At 28.8% G+C, this 10,009-nt stretch overlaps 1 protein-coding gene across 8 annotated transcripts in view; it reads left to right on the top strand.

Moving 5' to 3' along the window:
- Positions 1–6,696: 6,696 nt before the first annotated feature.
- LOC117174752 (dihydrofolate reductase) overlaps positions 6,697–10,009 on the top strand; it is a 352,741-nt gene continuing 349,428 nt past the window's right edge. For all 8 annotated transcript variants that reach the window (XM_033364099.1, XM_033364101.1, XM_033364100.1 and 5 more), the window contains exon 1: positions 6,697–6,890. In XM_033364099.1, the coding sequence (XP_033219990.1) occupies positions 6,712–6,890 (179 nt within the window). In that variant the 5' untranslated portion in view covers positions 6,697–6,711. The remainder of the gene's footprint in view (positions 6,891–10,009) is intronic.

Raw genomic sequence — 10,009 nt, 5'->3', positions numbered from 1 at the left:
GAACAGCACCGTCGCTTCCATAGAATGCGCGGTTTCGATTCGAAATTATAAAATTTTCGAGCGAAAAGTAAAAAGATTGGCAAGCAACATTTCAGGGCAAATCGGCATGAATATTGTTTAAGTGATAATCATTCCTGTAAGAGAATAAATGTATATGTTAGATTTGTCGAGAATTTTTGGGCAGAGGAAATTTGATATAATGTTTAGATTTAAGATAGCAGACTTGACAGCAGAATATACAACTCTTATATTTATTATCAAATTGGCGACAGAAAATCGTTACACTGAACCGAGGGGAGAATCATTTTGGTTTTTGTTGAAATGATTAAGACCTCCGGGCAGTCGGTTCTCCGAACTGTAATGTAAACATTATGAGCGGACTTGGCTTTATCGTAGTCGGCGAAGTGTTAGGGCACGTGCGTTCTTCACATGAGACGGCGTATCGAAATCGGCGACCAATTATTAGTCATAATAAGAGTAGGGATATGTAGAGTGGGATAGAGAGAAAATGTAATTTAGAAGAGAGAGAAAGCACGAAAGAGGGGGGAGCTAAGGACCGCTACGACAGTACCGAAACTCCCATCGCTGAAGTCAGAGACCAGAAGCAATCTTGCCCTCGGACGCGTCCGGTTCTCTGGAAAACTTGTACAATTCGCATTCTGAATAAATTCATTTTGTTAATCTAATATCACAAAATCTATAGTTGTCAGTTCATTTTGTTGCCTAATTATCCGTTTTCAGAAAGAAGAGAAGAGTTTCATCGAAGGGTTTGGGTTTCTAAACCCTTAATTGCGGTAACGAGCCAACGGAGCCGAACAGGATCTATTTTAATAAATCAACGTGAAATTTTTGAACTTTTAAATTCGGGATAATTCCGCGCCAAATTCGGCTCCGCGTGTGACACATTAGTGAATACTAATGCCATCTCTTAGAATTTTCAGGTACTTATCAGACTGCCTAGTAAAGAAGGTGAACTTCCGAAAATTTAAAAACTAATTTAAGAACTATTTATACTATTTTAAGATGCCAATACAATTTATACAACACTAATTGTAAAATTTGCAAATTTTTAGGCCTTCAGTTTAAGAGCTTGAATTTTAACGTTAAATATGCTTCATCCTCAGAATACAGCCTTATTCTTTGAATTTTCAGAATTTTCGTTATTAGTTGTAGGGTAGGTAAAAAATAACATTATTGGTATTCGAAATTGTTACAACGCGAAAAAGTTTAAATTTATAATTTAAAAATGCGAAAATACACCATTTTCCATGTTCATTTGCAATCCAGCGAGTCACTTTCTTTCGCTTTTTTTGAAAGTCGATCCTCTGCTTTCAGTTTTCTTTTTAAAATATACCTTGAATTCAACGCATTTCACATTCAATGTTTGCAGCTGCGTTTAGATTCTTTTTGTTTTAAATATCAATTAATTAAAACCTTTTATTTATTTTTCACGATTCAAATTTATAGAGGTTCTATCATATATGTATTGAACTATTAAAACCTCTGACCTTTTTTAAGGATTTTAAAACTCTTTTAAAAACATTTTTAAACCATTTTGATTGTGATTTCTTAATAAAAGAATAAGTGTTATTTAGTCTCCAGAAAAGAAATTTTAAAATATTTAAAGCTTTAATAGTTGACACATTTTAAATTTGTAGTCTTCAGTATATTGAATAATTTCAAATTTAAAGCTATTAAAATATGTCATGAGAATCTTTGAATGGAAAGTGTTCGATAATTTTAGATTGAAACATTTCAAATTATTTAGTTACAAATTAAAATCGTACAACTTGAAGTTTTATTAATTTTTTGATCATTTGTCACCCCCACAAATTATTATTATTTTTTTGTGTCAAGAAAATAACGCTTGATTTTAGTAAAAATTTACAAATATATATTAAAGGTTCACTCAAGGTCATTTTTGTTAAAAAACCTTCTTCCTGAATAAATTGACTGTTATTGTTTCCGACTTTGTTCTGTCACTCAGGGATTGTGTTTTTCATAGAAAACATTGAAATGTGGTTTTTTTACGTTTATAAAATTAGAATTGAAGGTCACTCGGGGTAATTTTCCATGAAAAATATTGACTTACAAAGAGTATTGGTCAAACAATAGAATGGATTTCTTCGCCCGAGATACAAACGTAAATTGTACTATAGTAAAAACAACTGGAAAAATTTAGACGAAATTCAAATTTGGTAAAGAAAACAAACTTTTGTCGACCTATAAATACTAATTTTATTCCACGGAAGATTTTTAAAAAATCTCTTCGAAACACTTTTATTGTAACAATTTAATTGAAGAAAAATATTTTTTATAAAAATAAAAATAGTAAAATTTTACATACAATTCTTAAAATGAAAAAACTGTGTGTTAAAGCACAATCCAATTCGACTATTTTTTCGAAAGTTATCCGATATACAGACAACCACAACATTAATAACAACGACGACGTAGACGCCAGAGAGATACACAAATACCGACGTAAAAACTTGTTTTCTGACTCAAGGAGCCTCAAAACGTCGAAATTTCATGAAAATCGCGGAAGTCATTTTTCGCATAAAACTCTTCTCACTATGGATGAGAATGTGAAAAAATAATCATGGGGCCTTGCAAAAGTAGCGTTTTTCGCCTCTTGACTTTTTTCCATATCAAACTTTTTTTGCTTCCAATGTCCACTTTCGTTTGATTTTTTGGATTTTGAAAATCCTTCAACTTCGGTAAGTTTGATTTTATCAAAAAATTTGTCAAAGTCCAATTCAATCTGACCAGTCTTTCAAAAGTTATTCGGTATACAGACAACAACGACCACGCTGGACAAACAAACAGACCCCGACGTAAAAACTTATTTTTCTGACTCAAGAGGCCTCAAAACGTCGACATTTGATAAAATCCGAAAAAGTCATTTTTCATAAAAAAAAACTAATACCTTCTCATTTTGGATGAAAATGTAAAAATTATCAACAAGATTTGTAAAAAATCTTGCAAAGAATAAAATGATTATCCTATAAGTTAGAACCGAAAAATTACTATTTTAAAAATATGAAAATTGTTCTAAATATTGAGGTATACTCGCGACCGGGACAAATCGTGAAAAGAAAGTAAATTTGAAAATTGAACTGAAGTTCGAGTATTAAAAATTTAACAGTAACTGATTTTACAAGATGATTCTAGATCTGTTCAAAATGATATAATTTACATATTTTAACGTTAAAATTTGAACTAATTTAATTCGAAAGCCTTAGTAGTGACACAAGTGTAAACGTTCGAATTACTGGCTTCTTAAATGAACGCCTTATTAAATTTCAAAATCTTTTTGAAGTATTATTTCAGTATAAAATATTCCATTTTTAATCTCTTAAGTTTGGAAATTAAAAAGAAACCAATTTTGAATAGTAAACAATTTGAAAAAGAATTGTCACAATTTCAGAGTAACAAATTTAAACTTTGAATGTTACAATTATAATTGTTTTATTTTTTTATCTGTATTTCCAAAGTAAAAGTATTTCATTTTGATTCTTAAAGAACAGGATTTTACAAAAATATTAGGAAAAATGGTAATCAGTCTAAAAGACATTTAAAAGTTCCGAAAAATGTTTAAAATAATTAAAAAAGATTTGAAATAATTTAAAAGAGAATTGATACTTTTGATGATTTTAAAATCGTTTGAAATGTTGACTTTTTATTTTGAAAAATTACATAATTTTAAGAGGAGGTACAAAAATATGGCACCGCTGAAAAAATCCCGAAAGGGATGAACAAAAAATCCCAAAAAATGAAATGTCCGGCAACTAAATAATAATTTTATAAAAATGGTATTAAAAAATACATTAAAAAACACGTGCGCTTTGAAAGAAAAAAATGTTCTGTCTGAATTTTCTTTATACCTACATAAGAATATTTTTGAAACAAACTTTGCAGGATTCAATTCAACAACGATTTATATATTATAATATTTTTTTCTAATACTATACACATTTTCAAAAAAAAATTTTCATACAGAAATATATATTCGATTATTGTATTTTCAATAAATAAATAATATTTAATAAACAATTTTTTGAATTGTTTAAATTCATGAATTTTCTAGTTCGGATCTTTTATAATTCAGCCATTTTCTTTAGGGGTTTTTCAAATTCGGTAATATCTTATTGCCTGGAATTTTATTTATTTTATTTTTTGTGAATTCTCCAATTCGACTTTTATAATTTCGGGAATTTTATTCTTTGGTTATTTTTCAATTAACGAATTTTACAATGTCGGGAATTTTATTTTTCGGGATTTTTCAGTCACTTTTTCCGAAAAATAAAATGGCCATATCACTGTAAAAATCCCGAAATTATAACATTGTAGAAAAATAAAAAAGTTCCGAATTTGAAAATTCTCGACAATATACAATCTTACAGAATTTGAGAATTGCTGACAGAAAATTTCCGAATTATACAATATCCGGGCTAGACAACTCCCTAATTTGAACAATTAAAAAATAGTTTAATAACAAATATTTTTTTAATAGAATATGAAAATACTTATACCAAAGAAAAAACTTTTTTAATGCTTAAAGTTTATAAGAATTATTATTAGAATTTAAAATCACAATAATTGAACAAATGTATTTTTGAATAAAAATCGATGTTTGCAAATGTGCATTGTATTTTTTTATATTACAAAAAACTCTCGCAAAAATAAAATTATTTTTTGAAAAAATGAAAATAAAAGTCGCGTTAAAGTAGTCTGAATTGAATCCTGTAAAGTTTGATTGAATTGAAGCTCACGTGTTTTTAAATTTATGTTTGTATCACATTTTTATACAATTATTGTTATTTTAAATTAAAATAATAATTTATCAAAATTAAACATTAAAAAATATTTCTATAATAAAAATATTTGATTATTGTATATGTAATAAATAAATAACATTTACCACAAAACTGTTTTCTCAATTTCTGCAATTCGGGAAATTTCTAGTTTGTATATTTTATCATTCAACAGCATTCAACCTGGAGTTTTATTATTCGGGAATTTTCAAATTCGATAATATTGTAAACTCTCCAGAATTTTATTATTCTAGAATTTTTAAATTCGGGTTTTTCGGGTTTCAGAATTTTATAATTTCGGGAAGTTTACAGTGTCGAAAATATTTCAAACATTTTAAAAAAATTTATAAGATTGTAAAAAAGTCTCGAAGATTTTGAGTCATTTTTTAGCAGAATTTTACATAAATTTTACGACAAAATTGAAATCACTATAAATATATTTAAAAGTTCTGATAAACTTAAAAAATAATTTGAATTATATATATTTCGAGTAAGCTGCAGTAATTATAATAATTAAAAGTTTATTTTAAAATATATTTTATGGAACATGATATTTTTTATGAATATGACAGTGAAATTCTGTTCGTCTAATTTTGTTTGCCAATGCGAAACGTAATCTGGCTTGGAACTGTCGTCGTAACATCTCAAAACAATCTCAAAACTGAAAGAACAATTTTCATATCACTTGAAATTATAATTATATTTTTATAAAAGTCTAAAAAACCATAGAAATTGCAGACCATAAAAATAAAAATTATAAATAAATAATATTAAAGAACTATATATAGACAATATATAGAATGAAAATTATAAGTAATAATTTTAGAAATATTGGGAAATATATGAAAACATAATATAAATTATTCATCGACTTTTATTTGTGGTATTTATTAAAATAACCATGTTTTGCAGAGTTATAACTTATATATGTAAAAATGTTTTGATTGGCAATTTACTAAATTTACTTTCAATCCAAATGGTTCTTGTCCGAGCTAAGTAACTATTAGTGCGCCTCGAGGGGCCTACTGAGAGTTGCTTACAGCGCTCCAAGTGGCTGTTGTCGATCGGTGCTATAGCCGGGGAGCAGTGGGTAGAGGAGAACTGACCATTTTCGCCGGACGCGCCGTCTATATTTATCTCGGGTAACTCAGCCCGCACCGCATCTATGTTTATAATATCTTTTGCTCTACCACACCCAACCAGCTTGGTTGTCAGCGGCGTATCTAGGGAAAATAGCGCCCATGGCAAGCATGGAAAATTGTACGCTCCTGTACAAAGCAACTTCACTAAAATATCTTTGCCTCTACCACTAATTGTCTGTGTTTTTTTTTTTTTTTTTTTTTTAGTAAAAAGATAATTTTTGTAGAATTTTAAACACGTATCGTTTTAAATATTTGAAAAATTATTAATGAAATTATCATTTAAGAATCTCGTATCACACGCTTACCCGCGTTCTCGCTATATGTTCATTTTTGTAAACGAGGATCGTGTTTTTATTCATAAAAACATGTATATCATTGTATTGTATTGATGACGGGAATGATATATATATATCATTTTAGTATAATATATTAAAATTGACAGGTTATGTTAACCATATTTCTCCTTGTTTCTGATACATTACGAGGATTGGAAGTTATATATCTTTAATACATTATATTATCTATGACACAAACTGCATTATTTTGAATCTAATTAAATTGATTTATAAATTGTACAATTCCTTCTTCTTTTAACAACTTTTACTTAATATCCTCTGCCATGGCCTTTACTACATTAAAAATATACTTCATTTCGCGCGTTTACTCTTTCAATATGGCTGGTTGTGGTGGAGTTGCTTCTTATTGGTTAACTTTTTTTCGTTGCGTGTGGTTAGACCGTTTATTATCAGATCATGTGGGAGACCGTAGTTTTGCTGAATCATGTCTGTTCTTCATATCTGCAATTGGAATTTCATTCTCAAGCATTTTCAAGCCAAAGTCAACCAAAAATGCTTCCGCGACTGAATCTGATTGCTGCTACTTGTGAGGGAATGGGAATTGGAATCAACGGACATTTGCCCTGGTGCCTGAAGTAGGTTGAAAATAAATCATTCAATTTAGGAATACAAATTATACTTTAAACTAAAAAGTAGGGAGATTTTACTTAGCGTTCCGTAGCTTGCGCAGAGATTGGTTATGACATGTTACTCGAGGTTTTCTACCTATAGTACATAAACGATGTAATATACGTAGAAAACTATGTATAATACCAAAGATATTAGGTCCTAGATACGGCGTGAGTCAGTGGTGGGGACGGACGATATATATAACTACCTTTTTGACTATGCCGAGGTGCTGCCCTCTTCAACTTTTCACCGTTTCTATGGCAACAGCGTCCTCCAAGCACGTCAGCGGGCGTCGTGGGGCCGGGGCGCACACCGAAAGTTGTTAAATTCCAAACTGAAGTCTGAACGTGATTTTCTGTTTCTCGTTCTCGCCACTATAGCAATCTTTGCTATAGTTGAGTCGGTTGGCTGGCTCTGTACGGCCTGTACGCTAAAAATGTTATGAACACTGATTTACCTAATTATATTCAAATTAAAGAGAGCCTACAAATATTCTATTTATTATTATTTTAAATTTTCGAGACAATAAATAAATGAAAAAAAATTCTTTTCGTACTTTAGAATTTTAGTTAAATTTCTAAAATTATTTTTAAAAACTAATTTTAAAATTTAAATGAAATTAAGATAAATTAAAAAATTCAATAAAATGTATTTAAATTCAAAATAAAATGAAATTTAGGTGAATTTAAGAATTAAATAAAGTTTAGTTAAATTAATTTCTCGTCTGGTTTCTTTTCAAAGAGAAATTTTCTAGATACTAAGTAAATACGTTTTAAAACAATTCTATTCGTACTTTAGGATTTATTGTAGTGCAGTTTTAAAAATTATTTTGTAAAACTAAATTTAAAGATTGAATACAATTTAGATCATTTCAAAAAGTGAATACATGTTAGTTAAATTCAAAATTTAAGTATAATTTAGTTGAATTTAAGTAAATTTCAGTTAAAATTGTAGATGTTAAATGGTGTTAAATTTAAGTACAATTTAGTTCAATAAAAATGAAACTGGCGTTAAATTTTATTTTTGATTGAATTGAATACAGATATATGTGGGTTGTTTCTTGGCTTCAACAATGGAGAGCATTCAAATAAGCTGGAGAAATAAAAAAAAATTCCCTTATTATAATAAATAGTTAAATTTAACAAAAAAAACTCAGAAAAGTAATTAGGACTCATAGTTCTAAAGTTTTTGGTTTGAAACTTTTCAGAAGTCGACAATGTCAAAATATAAAAGGAAGCGTTTAAACTTCAGCATAACTATTTTGCATGGAAATGCTTTACTATCCCACAATTTTATTTCAAATTAGAAGTATGTTAGCAATTAAATAATTATTCCATTCAAAATTATTTAGTTTCGAAAATTGGATTATAACTGCAAAGTCTTTGAAATTAAAAGGTTTTAAATAAGAAAAATTTGAAATGAAAACAATTAAAATCACTTATGATTCGGCAATACATTTTTTTTCAGCTTTAGGATATAAATAATCTAAAAGTACAATAAGCAGATTATTCGATGTCAAACCTCGTGAAAAATTGGAATTAATGTAAAGCCTTTGAAATCGGAAACTTTTTATAAAGAGAGGAATTTTAAATTAAAAGGTTTGAATATATTTTGAACTTAAAACATTCAAATTGAGTAATTTTATAAACAAAAATTTTAAGAATTGTATTTGAAATTTTTTCATAGATTTGATAAATTAAAAATTTGCCCGCTTCGCGGACACATTCTCATCGCGCGCAGCTCGCTTCGCTCGCAAGTTTTGAGCGCACCTAGGTCGCGCGACGGTCGAATCTCGCGCTTCGCGCTCGAACATAATTACACCTCGCGCTTCGCGCTCGGATATTTATTCTTTGCATTTCGAATGCTTGAAAAAAACTTTATCAGAAAGATCTCTTTTAGATGGCAGTATTTATATAGGTCTTCATATTCTGAATTATCTACTCAAGTATAGTCAAATATTGAATTTCTCAAAGCTCTGTAGGCTTTAAGGTACACATTCTCATCGTGGCACTCGCGCTGCGCGCTCGATTTCCGACACACATTTGTAAACAGGTTTTTTGTTGGATTTTTTTCTCGTAACGGTCGTCGTTTTTCCACACATTTTTTTTTATTTAATTTTTTTTCAACGTTAATTTTCACAGATAAAACAAATCTTTTTTCGTATCCTACACAGTTGGTCTACAAAATGGATTTTTTTATTTTCGATTATTTTTTGTGCAATCAAAATTTGAATTTTAGATTTTTGAAGAAAATCCAAAAATTGGTTATGATAAACTTGTAGGGCTTTCAAAAAGATATGTTTTTCTTTTTTTGACTTTTTTTCATATCGTGCGTTTTTCGGCTTCAAATTTTGATTTTCGGCTTATTACAAAAATTTTGAAAACGCTATAACTCTGAGAATTTTCTTTTCATCGAAAAAAGTCATTAAGATAAATTGTTTGTGTTTTAAATACTATGAATATCCGTACATAGAATTTTCAAATTCAGAAAAAAGTTGTCTCAAAAATTTTCAAAATGCGCTCACTTTTTGAATTTCATCAAAAATGGTTGGTTCACGAATTCGTACTTTCTTTTAGGACCTAAAAAAAGTGTGCCAAAGATGAGTTTGTTTCGTTCATTTTTTCGAGAGTTATCGTGTTTACGGACGGACGCACAGTGGGGTGAAATCGGAAAACGAGGTTCAAAATGACATTTAGAACGCAATTATGCACCGATTTTAGAATTTTTAAAATTCAGAACTAAATTTTTCAGAAAATGGTGAGAGTAGATTTTTTATTTTTTTGTTTATTCAATTTTTATTTTAATGCAAACATCGAAAAAAATGTCGATTTTTCTAATTTCATTTTTTATCTTCTAGACAAAATTTTTCTTATACTTCTCGTCCCTTGAATTTAGTGCATAGGGGTATAAGAAATATAAAAAAATTCTTAACTTGCATAGTTAATTGTTATAATCAAATTGTATTAACAAATACTCGACATTCAGGGTTATTCGGCTTCAACGTATATTTCTGCTCTGAAATCGCTTGCTTTCATCGTGAGGATGATACGTGAATATTTAAATTTAACATTAAATGTTATTTGTT

This window comes from Belonocnema kinseyi, chromosome 6, assembly GCF_010883055.1.
Source record: "Belonocnema kinseyi isolate 2016_QV_RU_SX_M_011 chromosome 6, B_treatae_v1, whole genome shotgun sequence".
Taxonomy (NCBI): Eukaryota; Metazoa; Arthropoda; class Insecta; order Hymenoptera; family Cynipidae; genus Belonocnema; species Belonocnema kinseyi.
The sequence above is the reverse complement of the archived record's forward strand: the minus strand, read 5'-3'. Positions and strand labels throughout refer to the sequence as shown.